Consider the following 18,774-nt stretch of genomic DNA (forward strand, 5'->3'; position numbering starts at 1 on the left):
CTTGCTCCGCAGGATGGGTGAGACCAAAAAAACAAGCCTGGGAGGAAAAACACCTCAAAGCTACTCACCGCGTCTTCTGAGCAAGTGCTGCATGCGCCCTCCCACCTGGTCCAGCCCCATCGGGGTGCTCTGGGAGAGGGGTTCGGAGCGGCATCTTTCCACGAGGACTTTGAAGGGTGGTGCTTGCGGGGATGGTTGAGAAGGATGAGACATTGGCTGGCAAGAAAAGGGTCAGAGAAGATTTTTACCAATACATGTCAAACCTCAGACAAAGCAATCAGAGAACATGTAATGATACATATAATTTTCAAGACAGTGTAACACACCTTATGCTTTCTCATTGCAATCTGCACCTGCTTCATTTTTTTTTTGACTGAAAGATGAAGACTTGCTGACGCTGGTGTTGGAGTACCCTAATTCCCATTGCATGGGGCTCGTACCTCAAGCACAGCTCACAGTGTTTAAGTCCAACAACTTCCAGTGGCACTTTAGCCTCCGAGGCACTTCTGAGAGTAACACGTGATGAAGACTTCTGCTTTCTGCGCAGCATTTTGTCTACTCTCACATTACCAAGACCCAGCAAGAGCACACACAGGGAGTGAATTAGCTGGTGCCGAGGACCCAGTACTAGCTAAAATATTTTGGGTTGGCTTCACAATGTGCAGCGAGGGCTGGCTGCATTCTAAGGGACAGCAAACCAGCAGCTAAAGAGACAACCTGGTTGGCAGGATGGGGCCTCACCCCCCAGCCCCATGCCACAGTGCGCAAGCAAGAGACCAGGCCAGGTCTGGAGATGGTGGCCAGGGTCAGCTAGATTTCAGATCATTAGGCACATTCATGGTGATGAAGCAGGTCCAAGGTAAAGCAGGTGAGTCAGTTTGCAGATCAGGGTCAGACAAAGCCCTGCAATCGTTGGGCAGGTCCATGGTGGTGAGCCAGCCCCAAGGTCAAGCCAGGAAATCAGGCCCCAGGTTGGCGTCTATCTAGCCCAGCAGGGCCCATGGCCAGGCAAAGGCACAGCTGTGGCTGCGCTGGAGACCAGCACTTCTCCCATGGTGATCAAGGAAGGACTGAGCACCCAAGGCAGAGCTTAAATGGGCTGCCAGGCCCATGGGTATGGTGTGGGGGCCCCAGGTGAGACTGCTTAGGGTCTTTAAGAGCAATTAGTGCATTTAAAGCACAGTGAAGGTGGACAACTGGGAGGTCTGCTTCAATGGGCACTTCTGAACTGAACCAGGAGATGCGTCTTTTGGTGGCCTACAGGAAACAGGAGACTGTTAATTTCTGGATATTTTACCAGGTTACAGCTATCAGTCACCACTGGTCTCCATGTATGGCCACGCTCAAGAGACATGTAAGTGAGAAGTGCAAAATGGAACAAGATTTTTCAGAAACACCTCCACCACTTGAAAGACATAGTCGTAGAGTAGAACAATGAGTTTGCAATGGTGAGGATTAGGAGAACAGTCTGTTTGTGTGTGCTCATCCAGCAGCGTAATAATAGGATCTGCCCATACTATTATAAAAATAAAAGTTACAAGTTCTTAGAATAAAGTTGGGATACCCATCACAAACAATTCCTGCAAAACTCAACAGTCTTCCTGATAATGAAATCCATGCAAAAATGAATTAAATTAGTAACAGGATGTCATTTTCCTCATTCCCAAAAATCTTAACAAAACACTCCCTTCCAGGTATTTCCAGAGGTCATATAAGGTCTTTTCCAATTCCATAAACAGAAGGTTACAGATGGCCTACGAAGAGGACAGGAGGTGAATAAATATAACAGCATTGCTATTATTGCTGTGCTGCTGGAATCATTGGGAGGGTACAGAGAGCCTTCCGGGGAGAGAAAGGACTTTTCGTGTGTAGATGGACTTGAATCACTTTGGTGGAATACATAACTGCAAAAGAACATACCCAGGCTACAGACTGTCCTCCTTCAAAAGCCAAGTCTTACATTACTTAGCTGCTAACACAGGTCTAATACAAATGCACAGACCCTCCTTCAACCCAGTATCTGTGATATCAAATCTATAAGCATGGCTGCTTTTCTTTCAAAATACTTCCTACCCACCCTACATCTTCTCCTGGTGGCTTCTGGTGTGACTGGGGAGATGTACCTAGCTGCTTGCAGATGTGGCCTGGCTTTGCGTTGTACCAACTCCACCAAGGGCCATCGGCTTTGAACCATGCTTTAGTCCTTTATGTTGCCCTTATGAATTTTTCTAGGTCTTTTCCCAAAAGACGGGGTTTTAGCTTATGCCATGAAACACAGGTAATATTCCCCGCTGATCAAAGCAGGTCCAAAGCCCTGCTACTGTGCTAAAAGGCTAGCTCCCACTCGCATTGCCCAGCATGTGTAACGCTTGCTCTTTACAGCATCACCGTTTGGACCAGAACAGGGTCCCAAGGCACCCATTGCACACACCCACCCAGCTGGGCACGATGCACCAAACGGGGTGGGTCTGCACCTTCCTCTGAACATCTGTTACAAGGTCCCAACCACAACACTGCCTTCTACACTGTTTTCTCTCTAAAACAGTGTAGCACTGTTTTAGTGCTAGCACCTACCACCACAACTGGGGTTTTTTCAGTTAATATAGTCTGCCTCGTCTCCAGCGAGAAGACAACTTACAGGCCTTGCCAGGTTTCAGGTGGTTCAAATGCAAGGCTGGGGCAAATCACAGCACTTAAAAGAAAACAGGGACCTCGCTCTCTGAAAATGCCCAGGTACGTTTTTAGCAAAACTAGAACAATTGTTTTTCCTGAAAGATTCACAGAGAAAAGCACAAATTGTCACAGTAGTTTCTCTGAAAGCTGACTGATAACCACGTCTAACAAGACACGTCCACTCTACCAACAGCCTACGAAATATTACTTGAAACAGTGAGATACTTGCAATTGATTGAAGCACCCATACAGTGGTAAAATACCCCAGTTATACCTTAATGTTGGGTAACATTAATCCAAAGAATGAATTAGCATTTATAGCTAACTGGAGAAAAACATTGGAGTTTCCCTCACTATTTCAGGAGTAAAAGACGCTGAAAGAGACAACTTGTACAGCGATATTTTGCAGAATGGAATTTCTTTTTTAAAAAAAAAAATCACATTTCAAACTCCTACTTTTCATTTTATTCTCTGTGACATGTGACACCATGGAAGCCTTGTGTATAATCTTAAGAGTCAAGAAATCAGCAGAAAAATCAGTTTACAAAGGTCAGAAGAAGAAAACAGGAGGGCTCCTCACTGGGAGATTTCTAGCCTCAATTAGAGACAGACTTGTCACACTTCCACAGCCCTGCTAATAACTGGGTGCCTCGTATGGTTTAGTCTATCTATTCTCAAGACTTCAGCAGCCTCCGTTTTCACTGATGTGCTATTATCTTTATTTACAGATGAAGAACGAAGCGGACAGGCTATAATTACCCCAAAGGCACAGTGGGAGTCTGTGGATGAATTAAGGCTTGATCTCCCATTCCCTGCTCCCAGCACCAGCACCGTGTCCAGTGACCCGGTACACTTGACGGGATAACAACTGGGAGGAGGCAAAAGCCAAAGAAAACCTTCCACCCAGAGAAGTTTTGGACACATAGTCCCTTAGCACATAGGCCAGCGATGCCCAGAGGTCCCCATTCATATCACTGCTCTGATGGCACCAAGGATGGCAGGAGATGGCCTGTTGTAACTTTGAAGCTGGGAACCAGATGAAAGCAAGACCCAACAAGTATTTTAAGAAAACATGTGGAAATCTGAATTATCCATGTGTTCAGTGGCTGGTTATATATACATGTAAAGCCTATCAGCTTTGCAAACTCAACCTGCCTTTCCCTGACAATGCTAAAAATATGTTTCCCAAAAAAACCCTACCCCACTATAGATAGCACTAAATATAGGCTTCAATTCAAGATTTTGCTAGCACCTCATGGTTATTAAAAATACGAAAATCTGAACAGCTTGGAGATAGGCTTTAGAGGTTTTGTCTCCTCTAAAAATAAGATGATTGTCAGACATAACCATATTAAAAGCCATAAATGCACAGAATCTTTATTCTGCAACTAAATCGTACCTCACTACAGACAGAAGTATAGTGCTCTTTTGGCAACGTCAGGATTTAGAAAGTACTATTTCTTGATGTGGAAGGACTATGAAGTCTTTTGTAAGCACAACTACCAGCAGCTGGCTGAGACACAACCCAGTTTACTGCCACTAACCGGGAGATGAAGGGAGCTCTGAAGATCAACTCTCAGAAATAGCCTTTTCCTGGTTAGTGTCATTTAAGAGAGTGGGGAGGGAAAAGACAAATTGACTCTGCAGTCCCACTTCTGCAGCTGCTCCCAAAATATTCTGTAGCAGAAAGACACTAAAACAATCTCAAGCTAAAGGTCACTGCCAGAACTTGTTGCACATCACTTGCAATTCCTCATCAAACACAGAAAAAGAAAGGTGCTGTATCTTCCTCTTGTGAAAAGGCACTTGCAGCTGCTGCACCAAAGTAAAACTCCAAACCTGTGGGAGGATCTGAGATATGCCCCAGCTATCAGATCGCAAATCTGCAAGCGCATCCTCTGGCATGTGCACACTCAGGCAAATCAGTAATCCCGTGCTTCCAGTTAGACCCACCGCACAGGGAGAGTCGGATTTTCCCACACAGAGCAGCGCAGCGTGCAGCTATTGCACAGGATTCACAAAACCAAGTAACGCCGTGAAAGCACTGATCCTGCACCATCAACACGGGCCGCTCCACAGCAGGGAGCGCCTTTATGGCACCTGCAGGTTGGCTCCTACGTACGGGACTCAGAAACAAACTCAACAGCTGCTCAAGAGAAACATCTGCAACCATCTGCCACGATGCTGAGAAGCAAGTTTGATCAGACAGCCCCTTCCAGGGCTCTGAAATCAAACTGGCTGGGAAACCTGGGACATCCCGGGTCGGCCTGGGACCTCATCCTATGGGACAGACACCTGTTGCCCAGGTTGACAAGCCTGTAGAACTCTCATTTTCACACTTCTGGCAACCATAATCCCCCCAGAAAATGGCATCACAAAACCAAGTGGTGTCTATGTGCAGCCACAACAGCCAGCAGCAAGCTGCAGTCTGGAAACCTTTTGGAGATAAAATTCAAAATCCTACAGAAAAGGATAAGGTTTTCTGTTCCGTAAAAATAAACTCTTATTTCACAAGTAAGCCAGCAGAGGGCATAGAAAGACTGCAGTGAAAACCCTCTGCTCCTTCACTGCAAGAGTGACACAAGCCAAAGTGCCCTGCAGTGCCCAGGCCCTGCGCCTGTGCCCCCGAGATGAGCAGGGAGGACCTCTCTGCCAGCAAAAAGCCTGAATCAAGTTTCTAGATCCCAAAAACTCTAAACTAATGCCTGAAATACAAAGTCAGATGCATATTTTGCAACCTTTCCTCATGTCATTCCCAAAGGAGGTATCAAATCCCCCACAAACCCTGTCCAAGGACACATCAGGTGGTTTGAAACCCCGACGGAAAAGCCGGAACCGCAAAGTAGCCTATGCGGTATCAAAGCTTCCTTCCACCTAAGCAGCACCTCAAGCTACTGGAAGGGGTCAAATACAACTTCTGGGGCTATGCCTGACTCAACCCAGCATTCTCCCTGCTGGGATGCTGTGGTGTTTATAGAGGTGGGACGAGGATAATTCACTTTCATGGGCACAAGGGAAATGGAAACTTTTATGGTTTGCAATTGTTCAAAACCTAGTAAAGCCTCCATACCATCTTTCAGTTCATCTGTCTCTCAAAATAAGGAAGGCGCTCTCATTCCAGAGTCACAGCAGTGTGAATGGTGAAATCAGTAATTCATTTCCCATCGACAATCTATTTTGAGCTTCACTGTTCTTTCAATTCTTCAAAACGTTTTTATCTCCACTGTTTCACAAGTTCCTGGAACAAACGTGAATTTAGGATGGGGTCTGAAAGCAACTAGGCAGGAGCACAGTTAGAGAAGTAAATGGCTTTCTACCTTTCTACAGCTGCTCTTCTTATTAAATGCTGATGCAATGTTATTTCCTTTACAGCGTTAAGATGAGATCCTATTGAGCTGTTACTTGCCTATAACATCACTCAGCTCCTGCCCAAAGACATTAAAATTTTAAAAGGCGAGACTAGGAAAGCAAGAAACAGGGTCTGCAGGAGAGTAGAGCTAAACAGATTTGCCGTACTGCTAGGACCAACGTGCAGGTGCCCTAAATCCCACTCCCGCATCCTTTGTGTTACACCAGCCTCAGTCTCTTACACCATCTCCTAACAGGTTTGGGCAGAGAGCCTCCGGGAGAGCTGGTGCTTTTGTGCTTTTTGTGGGATAATGTGTCGGTTCTTTTAAAAATATTTGCTTGAGCTATTTCTGCCGTACACTGCTAGCTCACTTTAAAACTGCCGGAGCGCTGGCTTACAGCAGCTGACCAAGCCAAGCCACCCCGTCCTGGCAGCACCTTCTCCCTACTTGTGGTTGAGCACTGCACTTGAAATACAAATCCTTCAATTAATTCCGAGCAGCCTGGTGTGGAGACAGGAGGGCCAACAACTGTCCTGCGGAACAGGTGCCAGCAAGGAGCTGGATTTAGCCCTAAAACAATAAGAGGCTGGACTTTGCTGCTACTGACACGCTCAAGCTGAAGTTATTCCTCTTGCATGTTTATTTTTGGTAAAACGTTTCTGAGTGCCGCTCCCTGATGACAGATAGGCAAGCAAATCCCTTGGGTATCCCAGGACATTTGTTACGGGAGCTGCTGGCGGACTCTCTCCGTCTGTTCCTATCCAAGAGTATCCCTCCTTTAGCCTCACTCTTGACTGCTCTGGGATTGATGCTGCCGCCAGATCCCTGTGCATTTCCAAATCTCTAGTCTGAGTTTCTGGGATGCAGAAGGTGTTTACAAACCAGGGCAGGCTGTACACTTTCCCTTCCATCCCGCTGCTGCAGCAGGCCTTCCGTGAAGCCGGAAGCCACGGCAGTCCGGAGGTCGTACTGCTATCACCACACTCGACGGGAACTCGGGGGAGGTTTCCTGTCCAGTTATCTCAAGCACCATATTTAAGTTTCTTGGTAATGTTTGTAAGCTGCAACAGCTGAGCTGAGGCTTACCGCATCTCCTGTTCACACAGCTGAAATCGCTCAGATTTTGCCCTGAGAGCTCTGCGATGAGGCACGCGGCCACTGCCCTCAGCTAGCGGAGATGTGGCTGCTCTGGGAAAAGAGTGCCAATATTTTCCTCTGCTCCACTCAATCCTTTCGTGCCTCTGTTATCTTGCTCCTGCCCAGAATACTTTCAGTTTGGTCCCTGCGAAGGGATATCAAACCACAGCCCTCTCATTCAACCTCCTCCTAAAAACATTTCTTCCAGAGACCACAAGAAGTGACTAACCGCTATTCACCCCACTTCATAAGTGCCTGGAATCACACAGCGAGCTGTCGGGTTTTTTTGTATTACACAAAATGGAGCAGAAAAACAAATCCAGGAATAACTAACAATGGTAGTGCCCATTTTAGCTGGGAGTCAGAAGTTAAATTTTTTTTCCCCTGGTATTTCTAATCTGCTGCCAATTTTCAAACACTTCCCCTCTTGGCTCAGAAGTTACAGTGACCCCTTTTCCAACAGGGAACAATGTCATCACCTCTGTAACATCCCTGGTCTCTCCAAGCCCAAAAGGAAAAGAGAAAGTTTTTTCACAAATTGACCCAATTTCCCTAACTGTCACCTTAAAAAAAAAAAAAAAAAAAATCAAACAATCCTTTGAGCCTCAGCTAATCAGCGAGGACCCAAAGAAAAACACCTGGGCTTCACACTGGGTCCTGCCACGGCTCGTCCACAAACCTGTACCAGTTCCACAACTGGCATGGAGCGACATGAGCCTCAATAGACTCTTTGGTGGCTGAGCAGAGCACAGAACTGCCAACTGCCTCTCCGGTGAGACACAAGGCTGGGGCATGCGGGCACAGCTGATACGACTGCTACTGCTCACAGATTTCTGCTCCACACAGAGAGGCACGTGTGCAGGTGCTACAGTGATGGGCTGAGAGTTAATGGGAGAGTCTGTCAGCTTCAGGAGGCCTTTCCTCATTCTGCATCTATGCCTCCCCCATCCATGGGATTTCTCAAGTTTCCCAATGTTAAGCTGGACAATACAGATTTGTACTACCTAGAACCTAGTCCAGAATGCAGTGTCCACTTAGATGTTTTGACAATTTTAAGGGCTTTCAAAGACCTGCTTATAACAAACAGGAATGCGTTGCCACAATTAGAGACACCGCTGTCGCCCACCTTTCACTTCAGACTGGGTATTTAACATCCCAAAGTGCTATGTCATTTTGTGTTGACACAGATGCAAGGCAGCTTTGACCAGACCCCCGCTCGCCACGTAGTCACATTAGGAAGGCATTTTGCTCACAATATACGCCCAGCCCCTTAGCAAGGCTTCCTGCTACAGGCTCAGCACCAAACTATTGAGGCCACACAGCTTCTGACAGGTTTGGAGCAGGGAGAGAGCTCATTTAGATCTGCCAGAGAAATGATCTGATGAACTTTACAAGACATGGGCTTTTTTTTTGCGTTCCTATTCTTGCACTGTGTGCCTAGAACACCGCTGTGTTCTAACCAGCATCACCTAATAAAAATCAACCACCACCACCCCTACTACTTTTTTAGGTAAGAAAACACAAGGACCATAGTGCAACTGCTGAATGCCACGTGGCCACAGCACACTTCAATACTCTACATTTGTCAAAAGCCCTCTTCTTACAAGTTTCTACTTCAAATGAACTAAATCCAGAGAGGAAAAAGATTAAAGATAGTGCCTAGAAATACATAAACTTCTGCTACAGCCCTCTTTTAGAGGCACTGTCACAAACAAATGGCCAAAGGGTCATAGGAGGCGCAGCTCTGGAGCTTTACACTAATAGCTATAAGGATATGCCAGTTAACTGCCTCCTCTCGGATTGATATAAAAGCTGTGTCTACGGCCATAGTTTATATGACACTCTACTTAACTGAAAATCCCAATGAGGGATATTTAAAAATGCTTTCAAGTGCAAACCATCTTCATAAGATGTATAACAGTATGGTCTTATTGAAAACATTATAGTAAAAGTTACCCATACCTTTCCGTTTTTGAGCCGTCCGGAGGAGACAATTCTAGAGACGTGCACTTGGAACGGACGGCACTCGTCGTTACAGTTAAACTGGTCCTCTGTGTCCGTTAACTCTACAGAGCTTTGTTCTACAAATGAAGTGGTCCCGCGCTTTTTAATGCGGCCATCTGTCTGCTCTAAAACCTGCCCTTTAACTGTCGCACATTTTAAAAAAGTCACTACAGAAAAGTCAACATCAGCAACTGGAGAACAGCCCAGGTCTGCAGCATCCAGATTATTCACAGGAAGATCTTGAGAACGTAGCAGGTCCCTATCCATGACCTCTGTCTTCCCCACAGTACTGCCAGTGTCTTGAATCTCTTTAGTCAGGGTTGTCTGTGGAAGTTCAGTCAGACCCTCAGTCACTGCAGAAAAGTCACCATCTGCAGCTGGAGAATGGCCCAAGTCCACAGTGTCCAGATTACTCACAGGAAGATCTTGAGAATGTGGCAGGCCCCCACCCACAACCTCTGTCTTCTCCAGAGTACTGCCAGTGTCCTGAATCCCCAGCTCACCTCTAGACAAGTCTTGCAAAGACAGCTCAGGATTTCTCAAGTCCTGCATATCCTGTTCTGTCTTTGAAAGCTCCTGGGCCACTGCTGGAGATGGATCCACCTCTTCAGCAACCGCTGGAGCACAAGCCACATCCTTGGTATCAAGTTTAGCCAGGGTCATCTGTGGAAGGTGGATCAGAGCCTCAGTCACTGCAGAAGAATCACCATCAGCAGGTGGAGAACAGCCCAGGTCTGCAGCACCCAGATTATTCACAGGAAGACCTTGAGAACACGGCAAGTCGCTGCCCACAACCCCTGTCTTCTCCAGAGAACTGTCTGAGTCCTGAATCCCCAGCTCACCTCCAGACAAGTCTTGCAAAGGCAGCTCAGGATTTCTGAAGTCCTGTGTATCCAGTTCTGTCTTTGAAAGCTCCTGAGCCACTGCTGGAGACAGATCTGTGTCTTTGGCAACCACTGGAGCACAAGCCACGTCCTCAGTATCAAGTTTAGTCAGCGATGTCTGTGGAAGGTGCATCAGAGCCTCAGTCCCCGCAGAAAACTCACCACCTGCAGCTGAAGAATGGCCCAGGTCCGCAGTATCCAGATTATTCACAGGAAGACCTTCAGGACATGGCAGGTCTCTGCCCACGACCTCTGCCTTCTCTGGAGTACTGCCAGAATCCTGAATCTGTTTAGTCTGAGTTCTCTGCGGAAAGTCGATCAGATCCTCAGAGGCGTCTTTAGTATTTAGCTCAGTGAAAGAGTCATCTGCGAGCTCTGGCAGGTGGGAGACGGGTGGTTCTGGCCCAAAGGGGGCAAGTGATGTTTCATTAAGTCTGTCATTCTCACTGCCCAGGGCAGAGGAACCAATGTCTTGCACCACTTCTGTGGTTTTGCAATGCTGCATGGGCTCCTTCCCCACCAAACTCTCAAAGCTCAGATTGTCCCACGTGCCTGAGTCTGGAGACTGCAGACACGCTCCCACAGTGCAGAAGGCTCTTGCACTCTCGTTCTCGATAACCAAGCCCTCTTTGTGGGCGGCAACATCCTGCTTCCAGCTTCGAAAACTTCGCTGAGGCCTTTTCTCATCAGGTGAAAATCCCCTTGAGTAGCCTCGCAGCCTCCGAGCTGCCTCAGCCACACTGGAGAAAAACCTCACAACACCCCCAAAGTGAGTGGCTTTGGTTGCACTGTTTGATTTTTTCCGCTGGCTGAGATTCTCCTCACATCTCGTATCAAAGTCAAAATAAGAAGTAGAATGATCAGTTATATTTTCTAAGTTCTGGAAACTGGTTTCAGACCTTTGATCTGGAAGCTTTGAATTATCTTTGCTAGTTAATGAAATTCCTTTCAGATAGCTCCAGACATCAGAGCTTCTTCCTCTTCTGCTCTCCTGTGGGAGCACAGCACACCTCTTTTGATTGTCCCCCTCTGTAATTGCAGGACTCTTAAAGTTTTCAAAATTCAAAGACTCGCTCTTTCTAGCTGGTATTCTATGGCAGTTACTATCATTATCTTCACTGTGCAATCTGACGCTAATATCCCTGAGACATTTACTTTCATTGGCATCAATTTCAGGAATGCTGATATTCAGCTCTATGTCCTCAAAAGAAGAATCTAAATCATCAATGTACCCCGCATACGAGTGGCGGGAGGGCCTCCGACTGTCACCCAGTTTTTTAACCCTGTAGACAGCTCTTTGCCCGCTGGCATGATGGTCCTCATCAGGGTCACAAGCAACCTGGACTCTGGATGCTCTCAAATCCACATTCTTAGGCACCCTGGAGGTTCTTCCCTTTTTTGAGGGCCTTACCCTGTCCATGAAGGATGGTTTTTTTAATTCTGAGACCTCAGAGGTAACTCCCAGTAGGATCATGGACTGGGGTCTTCCTTTATTCGTAGAGAGTCCTTTCCTTCGTCTAACGAAATTCCAGATCCGGTTGCCCTTGGTCATCTTCTTATACCTGGGTGCTTCCTCCCGTTCACTCGGGATTGCATCGCTGGAGGTGCAGTGCTCAGCACCACAGACGTCCAACGCGTCAGTACTCCCTTCCTCCATGTTTGCTTGGAAAATCCTGTTTGCATATCCATTTGGAGCTATCACGGGACCAGTATGCCGGCGGTCCTCTATAACTTCCATCGCCTCGACTCGCAAGCTGGTATCAGGGGTCACAGATGCATTGTCTTCAGGTTGCTCTCTTCACAAGACTAAGGGGAAAAAGAACAAAGGAATGCAATTAGGAGCAGAAAGGTTTTTTAGAAGACACATTTGTTAAAGCATCACAGGTCAAATCTTATCCCCAGTGGCAGTGGTGGTTTTGCCATTGATTTCAGTAAGGCTGAAATTTTGCTCCCAAATCTTATGAATTTTAAAGCAACTTAAATCTGATTTAAATAACTGAAGATTTAGTGACCACAAAGAAACTTCCTGCATTAATAAAGTCACTACAAAGTATACGCGGAATACCATAAATCACATCTTCATTTTGCAAATTGCTAGGACTCTAAATACATCAGAATACATGACAGAGAGGAAAAGAGGAAATTACAGTAAAGCATCCCTGCGCATGTCACTGTCACCTTCACCAGCCCCATCTGCCAGCAACCGGCAATGCACTCCCGACGAGTTCAGTCTCTTCAGGCAGGCGTTCAAAGAAAAGTCAGGACAAGCCTTTTCCTGGAACCAATGCAATTCTGAAATACAACAGTATCAGAAACCCCATGGAATATCCAAGCCAGGTTTTTCTTACTATAGCTAAGCCACCAGCGTGGGAATCCCTCGCTGGAACTGGACTGGTAAATGAAAGCTGCTTGGCCACCACTCAACGCTATACAAAACACATGTGGTCCCCTCAAGTGAGTTCCACCCTAAGTGAACAGTATTAAAACTACAAGTACCCCATATGCGACAGCAATGGGAACCACTCCAAGCCCTTTGTGGGAGCACTTTTGAACTCCTGCTCGTACATATCTTAAAGCTTCCCTGCCACTGGTGTACCTCTGCCCTGTCTCACTGCTACAGCTCCATAAGGCGGACCTGGGTTTGCTGTCTACCTTTGCGACATGCAGAACTACATGATAGGCACTAAACGGAGTTAAATTCCCTCAATTCCCAATCCTACTCTCAGGAGGAAGAAGGAAGCAAGAGTAGGAACAAGAAGGTGTACAGCTCCAGACAGGTTTGACAATGGAAAAACTCTCCATTTTCCCCGAGCAGAGGGTGAACAGGCCATCACACTGCAGCGCTCTACACAACGGCACGAAGCTCACTCCCACTCTCATCCATTTCACTCTTACTGCTCTATGAACAGTCCCCATATCTATATGGAAAAAAACCATTATTACACTCACTATTTCTGTTAAAACTAAGGTTATTAATGCAGCAGCCACTGCCCTGGACACCTCACAGATGAGGAAAGGCTCACCCTTGCATTCAGTCAAATAAGCCTCTGCTTCTACCTTGCCATCACGTCTGTCCTCAACAAGCGATAACCCGGATGAGACCTCCACAGACGGCAGCGGCACCAAAGAACCAGAGCGCAGCCAAGGGAGGTCGAAAACCTTAACAGAAACAGCTACTATCCCGCTTTTTTATGAACAACAGTCATCTGGCTTTTGCTACAGCCACAACACAGGGGTTTTGCCAAGCATTTTTGGCAACAACGGTACTTAGGGTAGCAAAAATAAATGTTTGCTACTGTGGTGGATTGACTATGGCCAGCTGCACACCCCACCGTGCTATCCCTCCCCAGACAGGACAGGGGAAAAAAGTAAGATGAAAAAGCTCATGGGTTGATATAAAGCTATGGAGACCCATTACTGTCACAGACAAAACAGACTCAACTCGGGGAAAATTAATTTTGATTTATTGCCGATTGAAATTGATTTGGACAATGAGAAACAAAGATAAAACTAACACAACACCTTACACCACCAACGACCTTTTTCCCATGGCTCAACTTCCCTCCCGATGGCTCTACTTCCCCCCCGAGGTATTGGGGAGGGAATTAGGATGGGGAATTGGGAGAGGTTCAGTCAGGACATGGCGGTTCCTCTCTGCCGATCCCTCCTCCTTGTGCTTTTCCCATGTACGGGGACTCCACGGGCCACGATTTCTGTCAGGAGAACCTGCTCCTGCGTGGGACCTCCACAGGCCATGACTCCTGTCAGGGAACATCCCCCTGCTCCATCACCTCCTCCCCGCCATCTTCACTGACCTCAGAGTCCACAGCTCTGTTTCTCACTTTTTTTTATCCGCCCTCACTTCTGTCTGGCGTTTTTGCCCTTCCTTATACATTTTTCCAGAAGAGGCGCTGCCGGCGCCGCTGACTGGTGTGGCCGCTGTGGAACCAGCCATGCCCGGCACGGGGCAGCCCTGCCTTCCCTCACAGCGGTGCCAACACCTCGACAAATACACCCCACACGGTTACACAGCCTAACCGTACAGCAGTTATCTTCCACACGTGCCGCCTCGCTCTCCTTTGGCCATCTGCCTTTTGTACTCGCCACGTTGGAGATTTTAAAAGAGAACCTCCATCCCCAGGCAAAGGCCAGGTTTGGGGCCTCAGCGCCGCCTGCCACCACTTAAACCCACCACTTTGTAGCACAAATTCACACAGGAGCTGCGTTGCCCTGGGTCTGTATGGAGACCACAGAAAGCTTTTGTTCCCCATAAAAAAAGCAAGGGTTTAGCGGGACTGTTCCTCCATCTGGTGCTCGAGGAGGAGACCAGCTCCGCACACCCCGGGCTGTCGCTCTGGGTCTGCGAGTTATTCACAGACATCCCTGCTGCAATTTAAAGGGTAACACATTTCAATGGATTTGAAGGAGGGAAACAAAAAAAGAGCATTTCAGTAGTTTCAAGTTGTGCAGCCAACTGGCAGCAAAAGACAAAAATCACAAAACGTCCCTTTTTTTGTTGCTGTTGTTTTCTCCTTCCAGTTTTATGTTTTATTGTTTTTGGCTGGGTGGATCCTGCATGAAGAAAGGAACTCAAAAGGAACAGGCTTGTCTGCGAAGTCTTTGGAGGGATGCTAGCACAGAGAGGGGCTGTTTCTCATGTGTCAAGCAAAAGAGAGCCTGTAACAGGAGACAGATCCTGCATGGCCCTCCCCAGAGAAGCAACACAACCCAGAAGCGTGGGGTGCAAGGGTGGCTTTAAAATTAAATATATAATTTTTCTTAAATTTTTTTTAAAAGCAGCTTTAAACCAGATGTAAATTTGAGCCGCCACCACGAAGCCAGACCTGAGCGCTCTAAGCAAACGGGGAACCAGTGCTTGGTGGCTCCTCTCCGCCTTCCCTTCCACCAGCTTCACCTGAACCTCTCCTGGTGTTTGAAACCATCATCGTTGCTTTGACAAAGCTCTCCCCGGGGGATAATCGGAATAGTAGGACACAGGCATGGTGCTCAAAAGGCCTTTTGACCAGCTGCTGGCAAATATTCAGTGTGAGAAAAGCACCTTGTTGTTGTCTAATTTGCACCAATTAAGCCTGCAGGACTGCACACACTGAAATCACTGCCTAACCTTGGCAGGAGCCAACTCACAGCAGCACAGCTTCGTTAGCGCCCGCGGTCCCAGCACTGTCACCTGAACCAGATCCAGCCCGAGGACTGGCATTGCCTCACCCAGAACAAAGCCTCCCAGCACCGAGGCAAATCCTCTGCATTTGAACAGATTTCAGCCAGCTTCGCTCCATCTTCCCCAACCGCATGCCAAAATCTGCTACGCTCCATCAGCTCATACAGCTGCTGAAATTAGCGTCCGACACTGTGCAAACACACAACAGCAGCATGTTTGCGGGAAACCTATGTTTTAAATAAGCCAAACAGAGAAAAGGTGGCCTTGCCAACAAAACCACACAGGTTACGGGGCCCATAATGACATAATAAAATTTGAGCATGGAGAAGAACGGCCGTGCGAGTAACTAATACACTAATACTCACTTTTCTGGGATGCAGGAGAAGGAGCTTTTAAAGAAATGCTCTGCACATATTTTTGAGAACATCTATTAGCCATAAAACTACAACAGTTAGTCAACCACTCTTCTTATTTTTCCCTTCCTTGGGCTGCAGGTGCAGTTGCAGATGTCAAGTCGTAGCAAGTTACCACCTAGCAGCTCAGCTGCAACTACCATCTCTGTGTGTGGGACTTTAACCACAGAAAATATGAGGTAATGCTATTACCTTACACCTCTTCCACCACCCTCTGAATTACCTTGAGCCCAGGTGGCTGTGGCTGGTGTGTTTGGTCTACAAAACACACAACATCTCGCCCTGGCGAGGAAATGCTTTCATGAAACCACAGCTATCAAACACTGAAAACTGCTCCAACTTACAGGAGCTACGCTCCTGGGCTGGTAGATTGGATTGGGTTGGGTTTGGTTGGAGCGTGTCCAGAGAAGGGCACCGGAGCTGGTGAGGGGTCTGGAGCACAAGTCTGGTGAGAAGCAGCTGGGGGTGTTCAGCTTGGAGAAAAGGAGGCTGAGGGGAGACCTTCTTGCTCTCTACAACTACCTGAAAGGAGGCTCTAGAGAGTTGAGGGTCGGTCTCTTCTCCCACGTAACAAGCAATAGGACAAGAGGAAACGACCTCATGTTGCACCGGGGGAGATTTAGATTGGATATTAGGAAAAACTTCTTCACTAAAGGCTTGTCAAGCACTGGAACAGGCTACCCAGGGAAGTGGTGAAGTCCCCATCTATGGAGATACTTAAAAGACGTGTAGACATGGTGCTGAGGGACGTGGTTTAGTGGTAACTTGGCAGAGCTATGTTAATGGTTGGACTTGATGATCTTGAAGGTATCTTCCAACCAAATCATTCTATGATTCTATGCACGTCTCTACCCTGCCCTCTGCACAAGAGCCCATTCTTCTCGTCACACAAGCAGTAGCCCTTCATTTTGAGAATTCACCTTCCTTTTCCAGGTCACTGATGTGGACAAATAAGTTAGGATTGCACGCAATCCCAGGCAAACAGCACACAAATATCTCTATCTATGGCCATGATTCCCCCACCAAATTCTTTCCATTTTTTTTGCATTATCCAAATCTTTAAGAAAGAACTAGGTACTCTGTATCTCATTCATGATTGCATAACATTTCCTTGGCAACACGGCTTTTCTTGCATGGTACAGGTGGGAGTGATAGCAATTTTGCTCCTTTTCCAGTGTGATTTAGCAGACGGATACAACAGCAGAAATAACACCACGGGCCCGGGTAACACCCACTGAAGTTAACAGTTCTCATAAAAGACACCAAATCAGGCCCAAGAAATCAGGGCTGTCACAAGCCCCCATTGAGGGACTGACACTTTCCTTGGGCAATCTTGTTCTTCTGTGCTGGCCCTTAGTAAATTTTCAGGAGTTATCCACAACCGCAGCAAAATAAGGGTGTCCATGTGCCTACCAAAGGCAACAGAGTAGTGAGACCAGCTAGCAAGGAAACGTCAGTTAGGGAAGGTCTGATCCAGGCCGAGCTGAGTTTTGTCAAGAGATCCCAATGATGGAAAGAAACTGCTCATTTAACACCACACAGTTCAGGCTGTTTGTAAGGCTGGCAGTACACAATTCCTGAAATCTACTTCAGATCACTGCAGGTTTGGGGCAACTACCAGACGTTTTGTGTTTTTTTAAAATATATAGTGCTGTAAAGCTGCCCCCTAACTAGAAAAAAACCCACCAAAAACGCTGGACAGTTGGTACCTCCGTCAGGAAAGGAGACCTACAGTATGGTTTCAGGCCTCTTAACCCCTTCTAAACCTTCTGAAACCTTTCAGGTTCCAACCTTTTGGAAGGACTGAACAGGTTGCCCAGAGGAGCTGTGGCTGCCCCATCCCTGGAGGGGTTCAAGGCCAGGTTGGACGGGGCTTGGAGCAACCTGGGCTGGTGGGAGGTGTCCCTGCCCAAGGCAGGGGGTGGCACTGGGTGGTCTTTAAGGTCCCTTCCAACTCTAACCATTCTATGATGCTATGCCTCTCTCAGCCATGAGAGCATTAAAATGCAACTGAACCACAACCCCTGAGAGGAAAATATAATGCAACACAGCAGATGTTTTGGGAAACATCTTTGCAGAGGATTAATTTCACCCACACTCAGACCCGAAACGCAACTGTAAATCTGAGCTCGCGTTGCACTGCCTCGGCACCAGGCCCCTGAGCAGGAGGCAACCTGGTTTAGCAGAGCAGACTGCCAAGGGAGTGCTCGAGCCTCCCCCAAGGCAGGCAGCGAGGTCAGGGAGACACCATGTCCCAGCCCAGCACAGCTCCCCGCTGCCACCAGTCGCTCCTCTTACCAGCTGGAGGTTTGCTCGCTGCCCTCACACCAAGGGGAGCTTTTATGGGTTTGAGCAGAGCTAGAAGGGGAAACAACCAGACAGAAAATACCTTGACTCTGGTTTTCACCCAAAGAGCCACAGGAACACACAAGCCTTTGGGTGGGCAGAACTGCCTCCTTCCCGGTGTACTGGGTCTGTCTGGGATAGAGTTCATTTTCTACATAGCAGCTTGTATGGTGCTGTGTTTTCGATTTGTAACCAAAACAGCGCTGATAACACACTAATGTTTTAGCCGTTGCTGAACAGTGCTTGCACAGTGTCAAAGCCTTCTCTGTTTCTCACTCTGCCCCCTCAGTGAATAGATCGGGGACTGCAAAACAGGTTGGGAGGGGACACAACCAGGCAGATGACCTGACCTGACCTAACCAGAGAGATAATCCATGCCATATAATGTCATGCTCAGCAATAAAAAGGGAAAAGAGGGGATTTTAGAGAGGTTAGCCATCTTTTGCTTGGGAATTGGACAGGCACCAGTGTGCTCGTGGGAGGTGGTGGGGGATTGCCTTTGCACTGCTTGTTTTGTTTTCTTACACTCTTCTTCTCCTTTTGTTTATTAAACAATTGTTATCCCAACCCACAAGTTTGCTTGCTTTTATTCTTCCTTTCCTCTTCCCTCATCCCCAGGGGTTTGGGGGGCAGCGAGCAAGCGGCCAGGTGGTGCTTAGCCAGGGTTAACCCACATCATCTTGGCACCCACCGCGGGGCTCAAGGGGTTCAAGACAATAACAGATGCGATCAGTGTGTGCAAGATTGAACTTCTAGCTGTGATACCTGTTTAGTTATTGGGTCGGCTG

General features: G+C 47.4%; 1 protein-coding gene across 3 annotated transcripts in view; it reads right to left on the reverse strand.

Annotated features, from left to right (window-relative positions):
- The window catches only part of LOC128914614 (uncharacterized), a 229,292-nt gene that overhangs the window by 191,275 nt on the left and 19,243 nt on the right, over positions 1–18,774 (reverse strand). For all 3 annotated transcript variants that reach the window (XM_054213844.1, XM_054213842.1, XM_054213843.1), the window contains exons 2-3: positions 9,123–11,854; positions 69–216 (exon numbers count right to left, since the gene is read on the reverse strand). In XM_054213844.1, the coding sequence (XP_054069819.1) occupies positions 69–216; positions 9,123–11,786 (2,812 nt within the window). In that variant the 5' untranslated portion in view covers positions 11,787–11,854. The remainder of the gene's footprint in view (positions 1–68; positions 217–9,122; positions 11,855–18,774) is intronic.

Source organism: Rissa tridactyla, chromosome 9 (genome assembly GCF_028500815.1).
Source record: "Rissa tridactyla isolate bRisTri1 chromosome 9, bRisTri1.patW.cur.20221130, whole genome shotgun sequence".
NCBI classification, from domain to species: Eukaryota; Metazoa; Chordata; class Aves; order Charadriiformes; family Laridae; genus Rissa; species Rissa tridactyla.